At 48.3% G+C, this 25,510-nt stretch overlaps 1 protein-coding gene across 1 annotated transcript in view; it reads left to right on the top strand.

Moving 5' to 3' along the window:
* The window catches only part of CBS (cystathionine beta-synthase), a 73,014-nt gene extending 56,738 nt beyond the window's left edge, over positions 1-16,276 (top strand). The window contains 3 exon segments of the mRNA XM_083171433.1: positions 4,948-5,056; positions 9,621-9,705; positions 15,966-16,276. Of these exon segments, the coding sequence (XP_083027559.1) occupies positions 4,948-5,056; positions 9,621-9,705; positions 15,966-16,123 (352 nt within the window). The 3' untranslated portion in view covers positions 16,124-16,276.
* Positions 16,277-25,510: the final 9,234 nt, after the last annotated feature.

Here is a 25,510-nt window from a genome sequence, read left to right as displayed (position 1 = left end):
CGAGGGAGTGTGACGGGCACTGCTGTATGTGCACACGGTATGACATACGTGCAGGGTTAGGTCACATGCTGCGTGCCGGTATGACATACGTGCTGGGTTAGGTCACACGCTGCGTGCCGGTATGACATATGTGCTGGGTTAGGTAACACACGCTGCGTGCCGGTATGACATACGTGCAGGGTTAGGTAACACACGCTGCGTGCCGGTATGACATACGTGCTGGGTTAGGTCACACACGCTGCGTGCCGGTATGACGTGCAGGGTCAGGTCACGCACGCTGCGTGCCGGTATGACATACGTGCAGGGTTAGGTCACACACGCTGCGTGCCGGTATGACATACATGCAGGGTTAGGTCACACACGCTGCGTGCCGGTATGACGTGCAGGGTCAGGTCACGCACGCTGCGTGCCGGTATGACATACGTGCAGGGTTAGGTAACACACGCTGCGTGCCGGTATGACATACGTGCAGGGTTAGGTCACACACGCTGCGTGCCGGTATGACGTGCAGGGCCAGGTCACGCACGCTGCGTGCCGGTATGACATACGTGCAGGGTTAGGTCACACGCTGCGTGCCGGTATGACATACGTGCAGGGTTAGGTCACACACGCTGCGTGCCGGTATGACATACGTGCAGGGTTAGGTCACACACGCTGCGTGCCGGTATGACATACGTGCAGGGTTAGGTCACACACGCTGCGTGCCGGTATGACATACGTGCAGGGTCAGGTCACGCACGCTGCGTGCCGGTATGACATACGTGCAGGGTTAGGTCACACGCTGCGTGCCGGTATGACATACGTGCAGGGTTAGGTCACACGCTGCGTGCCGGTATGACGTGCAGGGTCAGGTCACGCACGCTGCGTGCCGGTATGTCATACGTGCAGGGTTAGGTCGCACGCTGCATGCCGGTATGACATACGTGCAGGGTTAGGTCACACACGCTGCGTGCCGGTATGACGTGCAGGGTCAGGTCACGCACGCTGCATGCCGGTATGACATACGTGCAGGGTTAGGTCACACACGCTGCGTGCCGGTATGACGTGCAGGGTCAGGTCACACACGCTGCGTGCCGGGATGACATACGTGCAGGGTTAGGTCACACGCTGCGTGCCGGTATGTCATACGTGCAGGGTTAGGTCGCACGCTGCGTGCCGGTATGACATACGTGCAGGGTTAGGTCACACGCTGCGTGCCGGTATGACGTGCAGGGTCAGGTCACGCACGCTGCGTGCCGGTATGACATACGTGCAGGGTTAGGTCACACGCTGCGTGCCGGTATGACATACGTGCAGGGTTAGGTCACATGCTGCGTGCCGGTATGACATACGCGCTGGGTTAGGTCACACACGCTGCGTGCCGGTATGACGTGCAGGGTCAGGTCACGCACGCTGCGTGCCGGTATGACATACGTGCAGGGTTAGGTCACATGCTGCGTGCCGGTATGACATACGTGCAGGGTTAGGTCACATGCTGCGTGCCGGTATGACATACGTGCAGGGTCAGGTCACGCACGCTGCGTGCCGGTATGACATACGCGCTGGGTTAGTTCACACACGCTGCGTGCCGGTATGACATACGTGCAGGGTTAGGTCACACGCTGCGTGCCGGTATGACGTGCAGGGTCAGGTCACGCACGCTGCGTGCCGGTATGACATACGTGCAGGGTTAGGTCACATGCTGCGTGCCGGTATGACATACGTGCAGGGTTAGGTCACATGCTGCGTGCCGGTATGACATACGTGCAGGGTCAGGTCACGCACGCTGCGTGCCGGTATGACATACGTGCAGGGTCAGGTCACGCACGCTGCGTGCCGGTATGACATACGTGCAGGGTCAGGTCACGCACGCTGCGTGCCGGTATGACATACGTGCAGGGTTAGGTCACATGCTGCGTGCCGGTATGACATACGTGCAGGGTTAGGTCACATGCTGCGTGCCGGTATGACATACGCGCTGGGTTAGGTCACACGCTGCGTGCCGGTATGACGTGCAGGGTCAGGTCACGCACGCTGCGTGCCGGTATGACATACGTGCAGGGTTAGGTCACATGCTGCGTGCCGGTATGACATACGTGCAGGGTTAGGTCACACGCTGCGTGCCGGTATGACATACGTGCAGGGTTGGGTCACACGCGCTGCGTGCCGGTATGACATACGTGCAGGGTCAGGTCACGCACGCTGCGTGCCGGTATGACATACGTGCAGGGTCAGGTCACGCACGCTGCGTGCCGGTATGACATACGTGCAGGGTTAGGTCACATGCTGCGTGCCGGTATGACATACGTGCAGGGTTAGGTCACATGCTGCGTGCCGGTATGACATACGCGCTGGGTTAGGTCACACACGCTGCGTGCCGGTATGACATACGTGCAGGGTCAGGTCACGCACGCTGCGTGCCGGTATGACATACGTGCAGGGTTAGGTCACATGCTGCGTGCCGGTATGACATACGCGCTGGGTTAGGTCACACACGCTGCGTGCCGGTATGACATACGCGCTGGGTCAGGTCACGCACGCTGCGTGCCGGTATGACATACGTGCAGGGTCAGGTCACGCACGCTGCGTGCCGGTATGACATACGTGCAGGGTTAGGTCACATGCTGCGTGCCGGTATGACATACGCGCTGGGTCAGGTCACGCACGCTGCGTGCCGGTATGACATACGTGCAGGGTCAGGTCTCGCACGCTGCGTGTCGGTATGACATACGTGCTGGGTTAGGTCACACGAGCTGCGTGCCGGTATGACATACGTGCAGGGTCATGAGTACATACAGCCTGAATAGCACTGCGCACATATCTGTGAGTGAGTCGGCCGACCCCTCTCTGCTGAAGAACCGGGCCTAGACTAAGCGTTCTGAGGGTAGGTACAGGTGTAGGTATTAGAGAGAGGGAATGGGAGACCCGCACCATAAATTATTACGAATGATTTAGTTTGTGGATGGGTAAATTCACACCGGTCAGGAATCTTCTGGAATATCTCTCCTGGCTGGCTATGGTGCTGTCCCCTGATGTGAAATGATACAATGTAAATCGAGGAGAAAAGAGAAATCCGTTTAGCTAGGACGCACTCCTCATCCACGTGGTCTCTTAGAGAATTATTCTTAAAAACGTACCTAAAATTAGGTGTATACTTTATTTATGGCTTTATTTACTCACAGGCCATCATGGTGTATTTAACAATATTTTGAATTTTATTAATTATATGTGACCTCTATTGAATTAGGATTTTTAGTAGCGAAAGTATTAAAATAAGATAAAGATATAGAAAGAAGAAACTGTAGTAGATAGCTGGATACAAATAAAGAGTGTCATTTACACCAAGAACCACGTGAGGACAGGGTGTCAGGCTATACGGCAAACACACCTGCCATCACTGTTCACTGACATTACACTCCTAACATACACATTGGAGATGCAACACTATATCAAATGAGAATAAAAAGTATCAAATCTTTGGGCTCCAAACACAGTATGCACAACACCTAGATACAAGGAGTGATTAAAATAACTGGCAACATATGTGACAAGTGATACAATAAATATTCATCACAGCAGACAGTGATACCATTATCATTTATTACCTACAAATACAGGCTTTAATGCCAACCATTTAGGCATTTGCATCAAAAAGCAGGTGCAATATAATCAGTACTAAGCTACAGACCACAGATTTATTTTAATCTTTACAAATTTTCTTTCTATATCTTTATCTTATTTTAATACTTTCGCTACTACAAATCCCTGGTACAGGGAATTATTCAATAGAGGTCACATATAATTAATAAATTTCAATATTGTTAAATACACCTGGATGGCCTGTGAGTAAATAAAGTCATAAATAAAGTATACACCTAATTTTAGGTACGTTTTTAAGAATAAGTCTCTAAGAGACCATGTGGATGAGGAGTGCGTCCTAGCTAAACGGATTTCTCTTTTCTCCTCGATTTACAGGTGTAGGTACATAGTGATCCATACAGTGTCTGATCGCTCCCTTCCATCAGAGGTGGACTTAGGCCGCATGGGACCCTAGGCATGATAACAATTTGGGGCCCTCCTTCCTCCAGCAATCCATCAGACCCAGGGTAAAAAGTACCCGCTCCCTCCCTTACTGCGCAGAGGTCGTGCAATGTTCCTCTGGGAACAATTTGGACAGCCATGGTATCTTCATGGGGCCCCTTGGGACCTGCTGGGCCCTAGGCAGTGCTCGGTATGGCCATCTCAGGGACAGAACACTTAATCCATTGTCCTTCTCCCTCCAGCACAACCTTCATTTACATCCATTCAGCATTTCCTTTCAGTCGCTGCAATACATTACCAGGGTATCCTGGGACCAGTAGTGCCACAGCAGCCTACTAGGACTCTTTGGTGTGTTCTCCCCCTATTTGCTGGGGGCTGTCTGCAGTTTATCTAACCAGGATCTTTCATGGGCTGATTGTTTGGGGCCTCGCACCACGCGGTTTCCAACCACCGACCCAGATTGTCCTCTCCTGAGACTCACACCTCTCGTCCTGCTGCTAGGGTACCCCTAATGGTGGTGAAGCCCCTTGTTCCATCCACTGATATCTTCATACTGCCAGGGACCATGTATCCGCCCCATTCACGGGGCCTCTAGGACAGTAGCCTCACGCTCTCCAACGGCATGTTCTCTGCCCTTAGCCCCCTCATTTCTTGTTTTACCCCCTACATGTGGAAGGGTCTGGAGGACGGGTACAGGCTGGAATCTTCCCCACTGATACGTTTTAAACCGCTATTTGATCCTTTTCAGTATCTGTAACCCCCCCCCCCCCCCACACACACACACACACACACACCTTTTCAGTATGCCACAATGGCGGACTTGCAGCTCTGCACATACTGTAGGTGACTGTCCATATTTCTGCGGCACCAGTGTCCTGTAACGGTCATCTGTCCTCATTTCTCTGAATCACTGTTTCTGTATTTCAGGCTGGTACTTGGGATGGTGACATTGGGGAACATGTTGTCCTCCGTACTGGCCGGTAAGGTGAAATCATCTGATCCCGTCACCAAAGTCATCTACAAGCAGTTCACACAGGTGCATGGAATGTAATAATATCTCTGTATGCACAGTGGAGCTAGGAGGATTGGATGGGCATAGTACCCAGCAACTGATTGGCACTCTGGGTGAAACGGTATAAGGGCCAGGAGCAAATGATCCCAAACCTTCAGACTAGTGCAATTTAGTTGAATCCATATAAAGAATAGGCCGCACTGCACGGACTTGGCAGAAGGTTAGATTAGAAATACACAGAGATTACAAGGCCATGAGGGTACGCCAGTGTTTCAGGACGAGATGCCTCTTTATCAGGATGGATGGGGTTGGAACAGTGCTGGTGTAATGGAAGTGTAAGGTCAGGCAGAAACTAATTGCACCATCCATCCTGAATGCGCCTAGTCTGAAGACATCGACGTATCCTCATGGCTTTGTAAGTCTGTGCTGCCTATTCATCTGGATTCCAGCTCCGCACCAAGGGACTGGCGAAATGGCAGATGTGGTTTATAGGGAAGTAAATCGCATCCAGGGAATCTGACATCTAAAGTGGGGATGTTACTGCAGGGTATATAAAGGGATAGTATTCAATCAGGATTATCTGTAAGGGATCGGTCGTGTCCATCTAATCATCTTCTATGAGGCGGTGCGTGAGAACGCAGACCAGGACAGCACAGTAGATGGGCTCTACCTACATTTACATTACATGAGGTTGGTCTGCAAAATAAGAGAGCTGGGTTAAAAATTGGTTGGAGAATAGGGAGCAGGTTAAAGTATTAGTGGTGTACCTCCGGTCCGGTGCTGGGGTCACTTCTTTCTAACATGTTAGTGACCTAGGAGATGGCTTACTGAGCAAAGTGTTTATTTTTGCAGATGACACTAAACTGTGTAAGGTAATCGATCAGGATGTAACCTCTGCAGAGGACTGGGCAGCGATATGCAATATGAGGCTTAGTATAGATAAATATAAGGTTATGCACTTTGGGAGCAGAATCAAGCATGCAAGCTATAAACTAAATGGGGTAAATTTAATGGCCAAAGATTTAGCAACAGTGCTCAATGTCCAGGAGCAGCAGCGAAGACCAACAAGGTATTAGCATAAGAAGAGGCATCATGCCACTGTATAAATCATTGGTACGTTCTCATCTAGAATACATGGTACAGACCTGGGCACTGCTCAATAAAAAGGACATATTGGTACTCGAAAAGATTCAGTGAAGCGCAAAAAAACTGATTTAAGAGTCTGGGGTTATTGGGCTAAGAGGAAAGGCTAGCCAGATTAGGGATTGTTACATTGGGGTATGAGGAAAGGCTAGCCAGGTTAGGTGTGGTTACATTGGGGTATGAGGAAAGGCTAGCCAGGTTAGGGATGGTTACATTGGGATATGAGGATAGGCTAGCCAGGTTAGGTGTGGTTACATTGGGCTATGAGGAAAGGCTAGCCAGGTTAGGTGTGGTTACATTGGGATATGAGGAAAGGCTAGCCAGGTTAGATGTGGTTACATTGGGCTATGAGGAAAGGCTAGCCAGGTTAGGGATGGTTACATTGGGATATGAGGAAAGGCTAGCCAGATTAGGGATTGTTACATTGGGGTATGAGGAAAGGCTAGTCGGGTTAGGGATTGTTACATTGGGCTATGAGGAAAGGCTAGCCAGGTTATGTGCGGTTACATTGGGATATGAGGAAAGGCTAGCCAGGTTAGCTATGGTTACATTGGGCTATGAGGAAGGGCTAGCCAGGTTAGGTGTGGTTACATTGGGCTATGAGGAAAGGCTAGCCAGGTTAGGTGTGGTTACATTGGGATATGAGGAAAGGCTAGCCAGGTTAGGTGTGGTTACATTGGGCTATGAGGAAAGGCTAGCCAGGTTAGGGATGGTTACATTGGGCTATGAGGATAGGCTAGCCAGGTTAGGGCTGGTTACATTGGGATATGAGGAAAGGCTAGCCAGGTTAGGGATGGTTACATTGGGATATGAGGAATGGCTAGCCAGGTTAGGGCTGGTTACATTGGGATATGAGGAATGGCTAGCCAGGTTAGGGCTGGTTAGATTGGGATATGAGGAAAGGCTAGCCAGGTTAGGGATGGTTACATTGGGCTATGAGGAAAGGCTAGCCAGGTTAGGTGTGGTTACATTGGGATATGAGGAAAGGCTAGCCAGGTTAGGTGTGGTTACATTGGGCTATGAGGAAAGGCTAGCCAGGTTAGGGATGGTTACATTGGGCTATGAGGATAGGCTAGCCAGGTTAGGGCTGGTTACATTGGGATATGAGGAAAGGCTAGCCAGGTTAGGGATGGTTACATTGGGATATGAGGAATGGCTAGCCAGGTTAGGGCTGGTTACATTGGGATATGAGGAATGGCTAGCCAGGTAAGGGCTGGTTAGATTGGGATATGAGGAAAGGCTAGCCAGGTTAGGGATGGTTACATTGGGCTATGAGGAAAGGCTAGCCAGGTTAGCTATGGTTACATTGGGCTATGAGGAAGGGCTAGCCAGGTTAGGTGTGGTTACATTGGGATATGAGGAAAAGCTAGCCCGGTTAGGGATGGTTACATTGGGCTATGAGGAAAAGCTAGCCAGGTTAGCTATGGTTACATTGGGCTATGAGGAAAAGCTAGCCAGGTTAGCTATGGTTACATTGGGCTATGAGGAAAGGCTAGCCAGGTTAGCTATGGTTACATTGGGCTATGAGGAAAGGCTAGCCAGGTTAGGGGTGGTTACATTGGGCTATGAGGAAAGGCTAGCCAGGTTAGGGGTGGTTACATTGGGATATGAGGTAATGCTAGCCAGGTTAGGGGTGGTTACATTGGGCTATGAGGAAGGGCTAGCCAGATTAGGGATGGTTACATTGGGCTATGAGGAAAGGCTAGCCAGGTTAGGGATGGTTACATTGGGCTACGAGGAAAGGCTAGCCAGGTTAGGGATGGTTACATTGGGCTGTGAGGAAAGGCTAACCAGGTTAGGTGTAGTTACATTGGGGTATGTGGATAGGCTAGCCAGGTTAGGTGTGGTTACATTGGGATATGGGGAAAGAAGCCAGGTTAGGGGTGGTTACATTGGGCTATGAGGAAAGGCTAGCCAGGTTAGGGATGGCTACATTGGGCTATGAGGAAAGGCTAGCCAGGTTAGGGATGGTTACATTGGGCTATGAGGAAAGGCTAGCCAGGGTAGGGGTGGTTACATTGGGCTATGAGGAAAGGCTAGCCAGGTTAGGGATGGTTACATTGGGCTATGAGGAAAGGCTAGCCAGGTTAGGGGTGGTTACATTGGGCTATGAGGAAAGGATAGCCAGGTTAGGGGTGGTTACATTGGGCTGTGAGGAAAGGCTAGCCAGGTATGGGGTGGTTACATTGGGGTATGAGGAAAGGCTAGCCAGGTTAGGGATGGTTACATTGGGATATGGGGAAAGGATAGCCAGGGTAGGGATGGTTACATTGGGATATGGGGAAAGGATAGCCAGGGTAGGGATGGTTACATTGGGCTATGAGGAAAGGCTAGCCAGGTTAGGGGTGGTTACATTGGGATATGGGGAAAGGATAGCGGGGGTAGGGATGGTTACATTGGGCTATGAGGAAAGGATAGCCAGGTTAGGGGTGGTTGCATTGGGCTATGAGGAAAGGCTAGCCAGGTTAGGTGCGGTTACATTGGGGTATGAGGAAAGGATAGCCAGGTTAGGGGTGGTTACATTGGTATATGAGGAAAGGATAGCCAGGTTAGGGATGGTTACATTGGGATATGGGGAAAGGATAGCCAGGGTAGGGATGGTTACATTGGGCTATGAGGAAAGGATAGCCAGGTTAGGTGTGGTTACATTGGGCTATGAGGAAAGGATAGCCAGTGATTTTTGTGAACCACTTTCCACAATATGAGACTATGGGAACTTGCTCACTCAGCTGTTATACAGGCAGACGGACTGCGCTGATGTGGGAGTGTTCACAGCTCTCATCGCCCCTACATTTAAGAAAGGGTTAGACAATTTTTTTGTGGAAAAGACTATCCAGGGCTGTAACCATTATATATAATGTATAGAATAGGACCCAGGGAGAAATAAAAAGGCCATATGGTAATGTAACAGATTGGTGTTTTTTTATTCTGGGGTGTACACACGGGACTCATTCCCGGTGATTTGCACTGAGCCCCGTGTGTAATAAAGATGTATTTAGCCGCCATAGATTAGACGGCGACTAACTCCTGCCTTCCCCAGCCGCGCCAAACACACAGCGCAGGTGGCATCTACTGAACATCCTCTTACCTGCACCGTCTATTTGGCCGGGCGATCACGACGATGCGGAGCTCCACATTGCTGTCACCCGGAAGAATCGCCCTGTGTGTTCACGGTTTCACCAATATAGGATATATTATTGATCTCGATGGACTGGTGTCTTTTTCCAGCCTCACTAACTATGTAACAACATTGCACTAGTTTGTGGGTCTTCTATTCTAATATCATGTTCAGTGTTAAATAGAAGGTATAGTCCACATGCGGTAACATTTCTCAGTCCCGGTCCGTGCCTCTATTACCCTGTAAGTCCCCTCCATACGGTCAGTGCTATTTGTAGTACTTCTGTTTCCTGCACTAAATAAAGCAGAATATAAATGATTATTTTAGGTGCATCTCATGGATAATCTGGGGAAACTCTCTCGTATCCTGGAGACTGATCATTTCGCTCTTGTGGTACATGAGCAGATTCAGTGTAAGTAGCTGTCTGTATCTCTATTCCATCCCCCGCCACCCAAAATCTTCCTCCTCATCTTCATGCTTTGTTACAGCGTCACTAATATATGTGGCGTGTGTATGTATACTGTGTGTATGACTGCGGTTGTATCTGTATACGGAATGCTTTGTTACAGTGTCAGTAATATATGTGGCGTGTGTATGTATACTGTGTGTGTGTGACTGCGGTTGTATCTGTATAAGGAATGCTTTGTTACAGCGTCAGTAATATATGTGGCGTGTGTATGTATACTGTGTGTGTGACTGCGGTTGTATCTGTATACGGAATGCTTTGTTACAGCGTCAGTAATACATGTGGCATGTGTATGTATACTGTGTGTGTGTGTGTGACTGTGGTTGTATCTGTATACAAAATACTTTGCTACAGTGTCACTAATATATGTGGCGTGTGTATGTATACTGTGTGTGTGTGTGTGTGTGACTGCGGTTGTATCTGTATACGGAATGCTTTGTTACAGCGTCAGTAATACATGTGGCATGTGTATGTATACTGTGTGTGTGTGTGTGTGTGAGACTGTGGTTGTATCTGTATACAAAATACTTTGCTACAGTGTCACTAATATATGTGGCGTGTGTATGTATACTGTGTGTGTGTGTGTGTGACTGCGGTTGTATCTGTATACGGAATGCTTTGTTACAGCGTCCGTAATATGTGGCGTGTGTATGTATACTGTGTGTGTAACTGCGGTTGTATCTGTATATGGAATGCTTTGTTAGTGTCACTAATATATGTGGTGTGTGTGTGTGTGTGACTGCGGTTGTATCTGTATACGGAATGCTTTGTTAGTGTCACTAATATATGTGGCGTGTGTGTGTGACTGCGGTTGTATCTGTATACGGAATGCTTTGTTACAGCGTCCGTAATATATGTGGCGTGTGTATGTATACTGTGTGTGTGTGTAACTGCGGTTGTATCTGTATACAGAATGCTACGTTACAGTTTCAGTAATATTTATTCTTCGGGACATGTCAGTGGCCACAGGCTAATGCTGGGTAGTGGAGTGGGAGAGAGAGAGCTTCCAGCACCCAAGAGGTTAAACTTTTTTCTGCCCCCAGGCAGCCAGGCTCCTCCCCTCCTCTACCCCGCCTCCAGGCAAAGCCATTCAGTTTTTTTGGTGCTGACAGGCTGTACCATGCACCTTACTACTTCATTTTATTTTTAATTCTTGTTTTTACACTGATTTTGGTCAGTGACAGAGCAGCAGGGGGTCTAATAGACACCAGCTCAGCTGCTCCATCACCCGGACCCGGCAGCTGCAGCACCACACATTGGAGTGTGACCGCAGCCGTCCCCCAGCCACCGGGAGACCAACAGCTGCAACTAGGACACCGATGAACAGGGACTTTGGAATGCACAGGATCAACGTCCTTGAACGAAGGGCAGTCTTACGGGCTCTTTGCTTGGTGGAACCCTGGCTTGGAGGCCGCACTGTGCACCTCTAGTTGGAAAATGTGACGACGGTGGCCTATATCAACCACCAGGGTAGCACTTACAGTGGGGCTGCCATGGTGGAGACATTCCGCATTTTTTAATGGGCACAAAGAAGATCCCTGCTCTCTCTGCGTTCTTTACCCCAGGAGTCCTCAATTGGGAAGCGGACTTCCTGAGCCGTCAGACTGTCGATGCCGGCGATTGGGCCCTTCATCCAGAGGTGTTCCAGATGATGGTACAACGTTGGGGCAGACCCGAGGTATCACGCTACAACCACAAGGTCACCCTATACGGGTCTAGGTCTCGCGACTTAGGGACTGGCATGGTGGACGCCCTGTCAACCCCTTGGCCGTTTGCTCTGATGTACACCTTCCCTCCGATTTCGCTCCTCCTCAGAGTGATCTGCAGCACATTGATCGTCGTGGCCCCCAGTTGGCCCAGACTGATCAGTCCTGTCAGTGGCTAGGGTGGCCATATCCGCTCCAGAGTGACCCCTCACCATTGAGTCCTGTTAGCAGCTTCCGGGCGTCTCTGCTGCTGCAGCCGCTGATGCCACCCGCTCCTGTCTGCAGGATGTCTGCCTTGCTTCCGCTCCCTACACCTGCTGATGTTTGCTCTGCTCCCGTCTGCCTGCCCATGTAAGTAAATGAATTTGCGGGGCAGCCGGAGTGGTGGGGGGGGGGGGGGGGGGGGGAAGAGAGGCAGGGCTAGGTTTTTGCACATGCTGACTGCATGTACTGCTTAGAGAAGTCAATCCCGGGATTGAGCATTTTTCAATCCTGATTCCGGGATTTAAAAAATGCCGGGATTGGCATCCCTTGTCAGTGGCCCCTGCGAACCGTCTATGTCTACATCCAGACCTGCTCTCTCAGGGACCATGTCTATACTCTGATTTGCAGCATCTGCAGGGTGGCTGTGCATCGGCAGGTGCTTCCATCACGTCTGGCGGGCTTACATTTCCTGGTGTGGTGCTCATCATTTTAATCCCAGGATTTACCGCTTGGCCAGGATTTTGTCCTTCTTACAGAAGGTTATTGGGGGGGGGGGGGGGATCTTAGGATTTACATGATGTGCTATCATGCTGGGACTTGTAGTTCTAACTGATTAATAATATGGAATGTGCATCTGCACCATGGGTCTGATTCTAGTTCACTCTTAGAGGCAAATTCCTTCTCAAATGGACAAAACCATGTGCACTACAGGTGGGGCAGATGTTACTTGTGCAGAGAGAAATAGATTTGGGTGGGGTTTTTCTTCAAAGTGAGATCTATATTGCAGTGTAAGAATAAAGCAGCCAGTATTTACCCTGCACAGGAACAAAATAACTCACCTAAATCTATCTGCACCTGTTAAATCTGCCCCCCTGCAGTGCACATGGGTTTGTCCATCTAAGAAGGAATTTGCCTCTAAGAGTGAACTAGAATAAGGCCCCATGTGTTTTTCTTTGCAGAAGGGCCTGGAGGCCGGATTGTGCTTCTATTTTGAAGGAACAGGTTTTGGCTTTGTCCGTCTTGTTCCGTAGGAAGTTGGCTTTGTTACCGGATGTCCGCACATTCATGAAGGGCGTCCTACATATCCAGCCTCCCTTTGTAGCCTCATGGGATCTTTCCCTGGTACTTACTGCTCTTCGGGCCCCACCGTTTGAACCTTTGCAGTCAGAGGACCTTTGTTGGCTCACCTGTTAGCAATAGCTTCAGCCAGAAGGCCCTCTGACCGGTCAGCTCTGTCTTGCCGATCACCGTTTCTGATCTTCCATTCTGGCTGGATGCTTCGTCTGTGCAGTCCTCCTTGGATGTTGTCCATGCCTTGCCAACTATGTGCATCGCACTAAGTCTTTCCGGAAATCGGACTCTCTCTTTGTGTCTTTAAGCAGACGATTGCCCACTGGATTCGCTGTGTCATCAAGCAGGCATACTTGGACGCCTCCCTCCAAGTTCCTCCGGGGGTCAGGGCACATTCCACGAGGTCTGTGGGTGCGTCTTGATCTGTTCGGGGCAGTGCAACAGCGGAGCAAATTTGCAAGGTGGCCACTTGGTTGTCTGCCAATATCTTTTTGCGCTTTTATGCCTTTGATACGTTTGCCTCCCAGGACTCTGCTTTTGGACAGTGTACTTGCTGTGGCACAGGCACGTCCCCACCCTTAGGTGGCTGCTTTAGAATGTTCCAGCGTTAGCCTGTGGCCCCTGGCGTGTCCCAAAGAATAGAAGGAGATTTATGTCTTACCTGTTAAATCTTTCTTCGAGGACATCAGGGGCCACAGGAATCCCTCCCTGCCGCACCTACTTTAGTTCTAGTTACCTAGTTCCTCTGTTGTGCGAAATAGACTGTTCAGAATGTGTTTCTGTGCGGTGCTTCTCTTCCTTCTCTCTCCTCTCCTGCCTTGGCTTGTTTAAAAACAGAGTTGCCTGGCCTGGAGGCGGGGTAGAGGAGGGGTGGAGCCTGATCTGCCTGGGAGGCAGAAGAAGTTTAACCTCTAGGGTGCAGGAAGCTCTTCTCCCACTACCCAGAATTAGCCTGTGGACCCTGATGTCCTTGAAGAAAGATTTAACCGGTGATTCCTAAATCTCCTTATGTTGTTAGTATGTGTGTGTGTGTGACTTCGGCTATATCTGTATACGGAATGCTGCGTTACAGTGTCAAAAATATATGTGGCTACAGAGCCCTATACTTCTGCTATGTGTGTCACTGTCTGTGTGTGCAGCCTGCCCATCCTGTACTATTGGCTACAGAGCCACATACTGCTGCTATGTGTGTCACTGTCTGTATGGACAGCCTGCCCATCCTGTACTATTGGCTACAGAGCCACATACTGCTGCTATGTGTGTCACTGTCTGTGTGTGCAGCCTGCCCATCCTGTACTATTGGCTACAGAGCCACATACTGCTGCTATGTGTGTCACTGTCTGTGTGTGCAGCCTGCCCATCCTGTACTATTGGCTACAGAGCCACATACTGCTGCTATGTGTGTCACTGTCTGTATGACCGGCCTGCCCATCCTGTACTTTTGGCTACAGAGCCACATACTGCTGCTATGTGTGTCACTGCCTGTGTGGACAGCCTGCCCATCCTGTACTATTGGCTACAGAGCCACATACTGCTGCTATGTGTGTCACTGTCTGTATGACCGGCCTGCCCATCCTGTACTATTGGCTACAGAGCCACATACTGCTGCTATGTGTGTCACTGTCTATGTGTGTGCAGCCTGCCCATCCTGTACTATTGGCTACAGAGCCACATACTGCTGCTATGTGTGTCACTGTCTGTGTGTGCAGCCTGCCCATCCTGTACTATTGGCTACAGAGCCACATACTGCTGCTATGTGTGTCACTGTCTGTGTGTGTGTGCAGCCTGCCCATCCTGTACTATTGGCTACAGAGCCGTATGCTGCTGCTATGTGTGTCACTGTCTGTGTGGACAGCCTTACCATCCTGTATGATTGGCTACAGAGCCGTATACTGCTGCTATGTCTGTCACTGTCTGTGTGGACAGCCTGCCCATCCTGTACTATTGGCTACAGAGCCGTATACTGCAGCTATGTGTGTCACTGTCTGTGTGGACAGCCTGCCCATGCTGTACTATTGGCTACAGAGCCGTATACTGCTGCTATGTGTGTCACTGTCTGTGTGGACAGCCTGCCCATCCTGTACTATTGGCTACAGAGCCGTATACTGCAGCTATGTGTGTCACTGTCTGTGTGGACAGCCTGCCCATCCTGTACTGTTGGCTACAGAGCCGTATACTGCTGCTATGTGTGTCACTGTCTGTGTGGACAGCCTGCCCATCCTGTACTATTGGCTACAGAGCCGTATACTGCAGCTATATGTGTCACTGTCTGTGTGGACAGCCTGCCCATCCTGTACTATTGGCTACAGAGCCGTATACTGCTGCTATGTGTGTCACTGTCTGTGTGGACAGCCTGCCCATCCTGTACTATTGGCTACAGAGCCGTATACTGCAGCTATATGTGTCACTGTCTGTGTGTGCAGCCTGCCCATCCTGTACTATTGGCTACAGAGCCCTATACTTCTGCTATGTGTGTCACTGTCTGTGTGTGCAGCCTGCCCATCCTGTACTATTGGCTACAGAGCCACATACTGCTGCTATGTGTGTCACTGTCTGTGAGGACAGCCTGCCCATCCTGTAGTAATGGCTACATAGCTGTATACTGCTGCTATGTGTCACTGTCTGTGTGGACAGCCTGCCCATCCTGTACTATTGGCTACAGAGCCGTATACTGCTGCTATGTGTGTCACTGTCTGTGTGTGCAGCCTGCCCATCCTGTACTATTGGCTACAGAGCCGTATACTGCTGCTATGTGTGTCACTGTCTGTGTGGACAGCCTGCCCATCCTGTAGTATTGGCTACATAGCTGTATACTGCTGCTATGTGTCACTGTCTGTGTGGACAGCCTGCCCATCCTGTACTATTGGCTACAGAGCCGTATACTGCTGCTATGTGTGTCACTGTCTGTGTGTGCAGCCTGCCCATCCTGTACTATTGGCTACAGAGCCACATACTGCTGCTATGTGTGTCACTGTCTGTGAGGACAGCCTGCCCATCCTGTACTATTGGCTACATAGCCGTATGCTGCTGCTATGTGTGTCACTGTCTGTGTGGACAGCCTGCCCATCCTGTACTATTGGCTACATAGCCGTATGCTGCTGCTATGTGTGTCACTGTATGTGTGGACAGCCTGCCCATCCTGTACTATTGGCTACAGAGCCGTATACTGCAGCTATATGTGTCACTGTCTGTGTGGAATCTAAGTCCTGGGCTCTCTCTCAGCAGATCACAATGATGGCTCCTCCAGTAAGAAGCAGATGGTCTTCGGTATTGTTACAGCCATCGATCTTCTGAATTTTGTGACCAGAGAGCGTGAGCGCCGCGTGAGTGAGTCCAGCGAGAGGGACCCTAGCGAGAGAACGCGACATTTCAGCGCGTCGTGAAGTGGAGCCGGTGTATCTTGTGTCTCCTTTATCTGCGCTTTGGGTGGGGTGAGGGGAATTCCTGCTTATAGGTCAATTTTACCCGTTACATAATTATTGCTTCTGATTTTGTAGCACAGGTGCATATTTAATAAAATATAAAGGTGTACATATTATTGTTTATTGTGGTGAAATGCAGAATTTCGGAGTTGTGGGAGCAGTTATCCAACGAGCAGGCAGTAATTACATTTCTGAGCAGCACTATGGAACAGTGATGGTGGTGATGTGGTGCAGAGGTAACACAACTCAATGCAGTTCAGAGAGCCAGGCCTGCTACAAGCCCCCTTCTGCCGTGTTCCTGGTCCCGTCACTGGCCAGCCCTCCCGACAGCTCCTCCATGGTTGAGTCTTTATTACCCATCTCGCTTAATCTTTGTTTTCTGATATCAGAAGTTACACTAAACTATCCATCAGGAGGATAGTTTGAAAAGCTTCCACTAAAAGAATGTTATGCCCCTTTCAGACCGCACTTAAAAACTGGTATCTTGCCGATTTTTTACCGTTTTGAAACGGTATTCTGTTTTCTAGGTGCTAAAACGTTTTTTGGAAACGGTAAAAAAGCAGGGTCTTACCCGTTTCAGACCCGGTTTTTTTTGGTGTCACAACGGATCTGAAACGGGATTCCTACCCCCCCTCCCCCCTGGGCAGCGCAGGGAGGGGAATAATCGCGCTGGGGGCAGATGGTCCCTACAGTGTATGTTATATCAGTGGCGGGGTCCCTGCAGCTACTAGTTCCCATACGCTGCAGGGACCCCGCCACTGATAGAACATACACTGTAGGGACCCCCTGCCCCCAGCTTGATTATTCTCTTCCCTGTGCTGCGGCTGCCCAGGTAGGATCCCTGCTGTGGGGTTGTGGAGCTGGCTGCTGCTCCCCCCCCCCCCCCCCCCCAATCCCCCCCCCCCCCCGTGTCCATACCTCCGGAGTCTGTATCGCCGGAGACAGAGTGCAGATAGCCGTCTCCTGTCCTGCACCCAGCAGCGGTGAGCGTTACGGGGAAACCCTGCTCTCAGGCTTACAATCATACAGTCCTGTGCTCCTCAGTGCACTGTGGCCGGTCCGGGCGGTGGGGGGGATTTGTGGGGGGAGAGAGGCTGCCCAGAGGTCCTCCGGCAAAACATTAATTGGGGGGGGGGGGGGAGGGGGGCGAGGCTGCCCAGGTGTCCTACGGCAAAACTTATTCATTGGGTGGGGAGGAAGACGCTGCCCGGGGGTCCTCCCGCCACACTGATTCATGGGTGGGGGGTGCCCACAGTGAGTAAGCCTGGGGGCCCTAATGTTAACACGGCGAGGGGGGTGCAAAGCTGCCCAGAATTTACAGTTTTTACTATCGCTTTCACACCGCAAACCTGCTTTAGACCAGGTATTTAGATGCAGTGTGAAAGGGGTTAAACTTGCTCTGACCCCTTTTAAGAAAATGTTTTAAATACCTGGTCCAAAGCAGGTTTTGCGGTGTGAAAGCAGCATGAGATTGTCAACACCTGGCTGTAATCTTGTCTGGGGAGGTAAAAGTGGAAACCTGCAACGGAGAAGGATCATATTAGTGTCATGTAATTGAGGACTAATATTTTCTACATCACAGGTTCTCAAATTAGGGACCCCAAACATAGCATGTTTTCCAGGTCTCCTCACAGAATCCCGTTAAATAATTAGCTCCATCTGTGGTTCTTTTGAAACATGTGAGTAATGAATACACCTGTGCACCTGCCGAGTATCCTGGGAAGCGTGTCATGAGTTCTGAATACATGTGCACCTGCTGCATGTCCTGGGAAACTGGGCTGTGAGTAATTAGTACACCTGTGCACCTGCTGGATGTCCTGGGAAACTGGGCTGTGAGTAATTAGTACACCTGTGCACCTGCTGGATGTCCTGGGAAACTGGGCTGTGAGTAATAAGTACACCTGTGCACCTGCTGGATGTCCTGGGAAACTGGGCTGTGAGTAATTAGTACACCTGTGCACCTTCAGGTTGTCCTGGGAAACTGGGCTGTGAGTAATTAGTACACCTGTGCACCTGCTGGATGTCCTGGGAAACTGGGCTGTGAGTAATTAGTACACCTGTGCACCTGCTGGATGTCCTGGGAAACTGGGCTGTGAGTAATTAGTACACCTGTGCCCCTTCAGGTTGTCCTGGGAAACTGGGCTGTGAGTAATTAGTACACCTGTGCACCTGCTGGATGTCCTGGGAAACTGGGCTGTGAGTAATTAGTACACCTGTGCACCTTCAGGCTGTCCTGGGAAACTGGGCTGTGAGTAATTAGTACACCTGTGCACCTTCAGGCTGTCCTGGGAAACTGGGCTGTGAGTAATTAGTACACCTGTGCACCTGCTGGATGTCCTGGGAAACTGGGCTGTGAGTAATTAGTACACCTGTGCACCTGCTGGATGTCCTGGGAAATCTGTGTGGGATCCTGAGGACAGAGTTTGAGAACCACTGATCTACAAGATAGCACAGCTATCACCTGCATTGGATCTTCCTCTGTACCACTCATCTCTAAAAGGATATAGTTATACAGTCACAGTCACCAAACTCGAAACCCAGAAAGAGACCAAGTGTGACAATCCAGGAGTCGGATCTCGGGTGTTGTACATTTTCCAGGAGTCGGATCTCGGGTGGTGTGAATTCTCCAGGAGTCGGATCTCGGGTGCTGTACATTTTCCAGGAGTCGGATCTCGTTTGTTGTGGATTTTTTATATTATGGTTGTGTTACTGGGTGTGTGCTCTTCCCATTAACTGCACCCCAACATTATATGTGGGGAAAAATAGGATTTTGGCACCTACCGGTAAACCTGTGTCTCTGAATTTACGGGGCCACTGGAGTCCATTACAATGGGTATCGAGGTGTGGAATTAGGTCCCGGGACCTGTGCGTCCCTGTCCCTAAGGGAGAGAGCAGCCATAGGAGGAGGGGGCAGACAGGAATGGGTTCCCCACATAACCAAGCTACTTAGTCAGGAGCCTTCTGGTAGAGACACCGGGGGCCCCAGTGTGGCCCCTTAGTTAGAGACTGCAAGTACCTGTCAGGGCAGTGATAGAAGTTCTGACCGACTATCCTGACACCCAGCCCCTACTGTTGTATGAGTGGGAAGGGTTCTGTAGGAAGAGAACGTCCATAAAGCATGACCAGCTCCCTTTAGGCAGCAGGCTGATTGGTAGGAGTGCCCAGCTCCCACTACCCACACCTCTGTGCCCATCGCAATGGACTCCAGTGCCCCCTGCTGGATGAAAAAAATATTTTTTTTGTTTAGCTAGTGTCCCCACTGTTGCGGTCACGTTCAGCTACATGTGTTACTCCTGTCCTGGATCAGTCTAAAAAGAGGGGAGCACCTAGTGCTGGAGCTGCTGCCATACCTAGTACTTCTTCATCTACTAAAGGTGCTCAAGGGGAAAGCGCATTTCTGAGCGGATAACTTACTGCTGATAAGTGCCAACACACCCTACACCACACGCGGTGCCAAGGGCTGTGACATCTCTACATCTGATGGTCCTATACTACTACGGTCTCCCACAGTACAATGCTGATTGTGAAATCTGAATGTCCTATACTACTACGGTCTCCCACAGTACAATGCTGATTGTGAAATCTGATGGTCCTATACTACTACGGTCTCCCACAGTACAATGCTGATTGTGAAAGCTAGGTCCTATACTACTATGGTCTCCCACAGTACAATGCTGATTGTGAAATCTGATGGTCCTATACTACTACGGTCTCCCACAGTACAATGCTGATTGTGAAATCTGATGGTCCTATACTACTACGGTCTCCCACAAGTACAATGCTGATTGTGAAATCTGATGGTCCTATACTACTACGGTCTCCCACAGTACAATGCTGATTGTGAAATCTGATGGTCCTATACTACACGGTCTCCCACAGTACAATGCTGGTTGTGAAATCTGATGGTCCTATACTACTACGGTCTCCCACAGTACAATGCTGATTGTGAAATCTGAATGTCCTATACTACTACGGTCTCCCACAGTACAATGCTGATTGTGAAATCTGATGGTCCTATACTACTATGGTCTCCCACAGTACAATGCTGATTGTGAAAGCTAGGTCCTATACTACTACGGTCTCCCACAGTACAATGCTGATTGTGAAATCTGATGGTCCTATACTACTACAGTCTCCCACAGTACAATGCTGATTGTGAAATCTGATGGTCCTATACTACTACGGTCTCCCACAGTACAATGCTGATTGTGAAATCTGATGGTCCTATACTACTACGGTCTCCCACAGTACAATGCTGATTGTGAAATCTGATGGTCCTATACTACTACGGTCTCCCACAGTACAATGCTGATTGTGAAAGCTGGGTCCTATACTACTACGGTCTCCCACAGTACAATGCTGATTGTGAAATCTGATGGTCCTATACTACTACGGTCTCTCACAGTACAATGCTGATTGTGAAATCTGAATGTCCTATACTACTACGGTCTCCCACAGTACAATGCTGATTGTGAAATCTGATGGTCCTATACTACTACGGTCTCCCACAGTACAATGCTGATTGTGAAATCTGAATGTCCTATACTACTACGGTCTCCCACAGTACAATGCTGATTGTGAAATCTGATGGTCCTATACTACTACGGTCTCCCACAGTACAATGCTGATTGTGAAAGCTAGGTCCTATACTACTACGGTCTCCCACAGTACAATGCTGATTGTGAAATCTGATGGTCCTATACTACTACGGTCTCCCACAGTACAATGCTGATTGTGAAATCTGATGGTCCTATACTACTACGGTCTCCCACAGTACAATGCTGATTGTGAAATCTGATGGTCCTATACTACTACGGTCTCCCACAGTACAATGCTGATTGTGAAATCTGATGGTCCTATACTACTACGGTCTCCCACAGTACAATGCTGATTGTGAAAGCTGGGTCCTATACTACTACGGTCTCCCACAGTACAATGCTGATTGTGAAATCTGATGGTCCTATACTACTACGGTCTCCCACAGTACAATGCTGATTGTGAAAGCTGGGTCCTATACTACTACGGTCTCCCACAGTACAATGCTGATTGTGAAATCTGATGGTCCTATACTACTACGGTCTCCCACAGTACAATGCTGATTGTGAAATCTGATGGTCCTATACTACTACGGTCTCCCACAGTACAATGCTGATTGTGAAATCTGAATCTCCTATACTACTACGGTCTCCCACAGTACAATGCTGATTGTGAAAGCTAGGTCCTATACTACTACGGTCTCCCACAGTACAATGCTGATTGTGAAAGCTGGGTCCTATACTACTACGGTCTCCCACAGTACAATGCTGATTGTGAAAGCTGGGTCCAAACCACCTTGCATTTAGCAACTTCACGCTCCTGCTGACCTGTATTTATTTATTGGCCATTTCTTCTATATTGCAGCAAATTCCACTTAACAATTGGAAATTGTGATAAACAAACACTGTCGCAGGCCAGACCTGTATGTTGGTGTAGTTTGGTTTATGGCCTTGAGTGTAAGTAGAAGTAATTTATATTGAATACGGTAGAATACAGGTAACCAATGAAGGGACTGACACAGCAGATCCACATATGATAAATGTCTGGAGAGGAAGATCGGCCTCTCCGCTACATTCAGGATGGATTGTAGTGGTGAGAGCCTGTATTGGGGGAGACTGGTAAGGAGACTATAGCAAAAACCAATGCGGAAGAGGATGACGGCATGGGTTAGAGTGTTAGCAGTCTGATTTGTTAGATGAATGTAGCATGATTTTGGGACAGAATCTGGGAAACAAAAGACAATTCAGAGTCAGGCAGCGAGCTTGTGGGGTTGGATTGATTGTCGTGTTAACAAAGAGGGGGTATGCAGCGCTCTTAATGATACCAACAATATATTGTAAAATACATATTTATTAATAATAATAAAAAGTAAAAAACACTAGATGGCAATTATGATAAAAAAACAATATATGGACCTGCCAATATGAAATAGATTGTATAACCTGCTCTGGTCACTCAAAAGTCACTGAAACGCGTTGGTGTTTTCCAGGGACCTGACTGAGACCTGCCAAATTCCTCTGCCTGCCCAATTATCTGGACTTGCACTTTAATCCCTCCATTTGGGACCAACTTCCACCCCAAGCACAAACACACTTTAGAGAGGATCCAAATACCAAGGAAGTCCTGACTGTGGAGAACGTATTTGCACCTCAAACGCCATTGGCGTATTACGGTCGGCCTTTACGCAATACTCAGGCGCAGTCGCGTCTTATTAGCATAAATTCACGGACAAGGACGGACGTAATGCATTAATGGCTAAATCATAGTGATATTCCTTTTTGTATGTACATTTGTGTATTCCCCAAAGTATTGGAATATGATCGTCCATATGTTCTATGTGGAAATGTTGTAATTGCCGCCACAGACGCAAGGTCAGTATGGTGATTGTAATGTGATCACAATACATGACCTTAGATATATTTTAACTGTGTAATCTAGTGAATCATTATGTGGGACACCAAGGACAAATCAATTCAAAACAGGTTCTTGCCCCATGGCCAGAAACAAAGGGAGTATCTAAAGGAAATGCATCATGAGAACAGGAAGATACCCCTGTGGACAGGAGGGCCAATAAAGAGAGGCCCAGTCTCTTTGTTTTAGCCAATGCCAACCAAGATTGACTTCCCCGCCCCCTTACCTGCCCCCAAAACTATACTGTGTTTCTCAGGCTCTCTCTGATCTCCCAGACACACCAAGAAGATGTGATCCAAGGAGGACTCTTTTCCCCGGTCTCTGTGGCGGTAATTGTATCCATGTGTGTATGCTGGTGTTAGGATGGTCAGGCCTGCGTTCATTTACATGTATAGTTGTTATAGTTTATAACCTGTGTATAGTCTAAACAGTATTGTGTAAGTACCATGTAAATATCTGTTACCCTTTTTAGACCATTTTCCCATATAATATACTATCTGTGATCTCAAATATAACCGTGTGTCTATGTGCATCATTTCTTTAGTCGTATTAATGAGTGATTCACACGCATAGTCACATGTGGGGCCGCATTAGACATGCAGTATAGATTTATTTCTGGATAAGCATATAGTAATGTATATAGGTTTATTTCTTATAAAGCCAGTGAACAGGTTCAACTTGTGGGGCACACTGTACAATGGATTCAAGAGCATCTATTCATATGCTAATGTGGTTTACAGCCCTCCAAAGTGTCTGTGAATAGGAGAGCCTTTAGAACTCTGAGTTAGGTATCTGCTTACATCACTATGGTAACCTTGTTGCTAAGGGTAACAGTTTATATGTATTATAAGGTAACGAATATAGTGTAACAATTACGTTAGTCACCGGTTTGTTATCATAACGGTTTTTACATGACGGACTGGGACACCTCCAGAAATCCTATGGAGATTGCAGATTGGAGTACCACTTCCTAAACCAGCACACCAGCACAGCCGCACTTTAGAGAGGCTCCCCACAAGCCCTTTCAATCCTTTCCAAAGGACCGGGACACCTCCAGCAGAGCACAAGGATTATACGCACTGGACTCCTACTTTATCTCTCTCCAATCGTGCTGTACCTTTTGAGTGACCAGAGTAGGTTATACAATCTATTTCATATTGGCAGGTCCATATTGTTTTTTATCATAATTGCCATCTAGTGTTTTTTATTGTTGTTTTTTTTACCTATTATTAATAAATATGTATTGTACAATATATTGTTGGTATCATTAAAAGAGCGCTGCATACCCCATCTTTGTTTGCATTTTCCAAAAGGATCTGACTAATCCCTCCTGCAGCAGCTCATTTTGAATCAACAGCCTTGACACAAGCGCTCTATACAGTTTACTGTATTTTGTTTTTTTTATTGTCGTGTTCTCAGCAGTGCTAGAGCTATCCGGCTAATAACTACTGTTGGTCAGTGGATAATGAGATTTATGTTCTTAACTCTTTCTTCATAATCAATAGGGGAGACAGAGTTGTTGTTGGATGTAGGACCTGGCACTAAACGGGTTAAAACTCTTGCCTCTAGGCAGCCCAGGCTCCTCCTCCCCCTATGCCCCGCCTCCACCCTAGGCAGCCGGTTAAGTTTAGCAGGAGCAAGAAGAAAATCAACACACAAAAGGGACAGCGAAACTAGAAAAGCAGTATTCTAAAGGCAGGTGTGTCCGGGAGGGATCCCGGTGTCTCTCATGGATCTTGAAGAAAGAGATTTAAAAGGTAAGAACATAAATTTCATTTTATTCTTCACTCCATAGGAGACACAGGGCTAATGCTGGGACGTCCTAAAGCAATATCCCAAGGGTGGGGACATGCCTGAGCTGCTTTAAGGACCCTCTGCCCGAGTCACTGGAAGCAAAAGTATCAAAAGCGCAGAAATGCAGAAAGGTATGATCTGATGACTATGCCGCTGGCCTACAAGCTGTTCCAAGCGGCCCACGAACCACTTGCAGACTCGTTTAATGTGCCCTCACTTCCACTGGACCTGGAAGAGCAGATTTCACATAAGCCTGTCGAATATAAAACAAAGTCAATGAGCCAGCATCGGTTTGAATGCTAGCCAACCCATGATTGTGAAACCATGAAGTACAAAGAGAACAACTTGTGGAACCACATCCAAGGAGGATGTGAGGATCCCGGGACCATACAGCTGAGCCGCGCGACTTATGCATTTCGCATGGGCCCCAATTTCCTTCTGTGTACCAAAGATCGCACAGAAAGACCAAAATAGCAAGGTGCAATGGCACCTTTATTACATAAAGACTAAATCAAAACATGTAAACCGTAACCACACTATGTACATATATATATATATATATATATATATATATACACATATACACATACACAGTAGGGCGGAGTGAAAAAACTGAAATGGAGAAATTCAAAATCGGCTAGTGTGGGAAAGTTGTGACTTGACCTGAATAAGAAACGTGCAAAAGCTTTTTGAGTGGTTTATTAATATACTTTAGCTTCGTAAAAGAGAGTACGAGCTTGTCCTAGTGCAAAGTGACTGACTTTGGCGGGAGAAAAAATTCCTGATAAATGACCCATTTTCATGGTTTCAATTGTGATTATGGTGTTTTCTCCAGAACATTTTTTTTTTTTTTTGGGAGAGGATGCTCTGTAATTGATGTGATCAAGAAAAGAAACTTGGTTAAAAAAAAACAGGGTAAATCCCTTTTGTTTGCCTTTAATAGAATAGTGCATGTCACGTTCTTAGAAGCACCAGCTGTAGTGTAACGGGGGCTTGGTGCTTTAATGTAAGGATGTTGCATCCACGACAGAAGGGAGTGAAACAATAGGATAAAATGAAACGGGTTTAATAAAGATACTGTAATACAAGTTGATACTGATGGCACAA

Source organism: Crinia signifera, chromosome 2 (assembly GCF_055691185.1).
Source record: "Crinia signifera chromosome 2, ASM5569118v1, whole genome shotgun sequence".
In the NCBI taxonomy this organism is placed as follows: Eukaryota; Metazoa; Chordata; class Amphibia; order Anura; family Myobatrachidae; genus Crinia; species Crinia signifera.
This window is presented reverse-complemented; position numbering and strand designations above follow the sequence as displayed.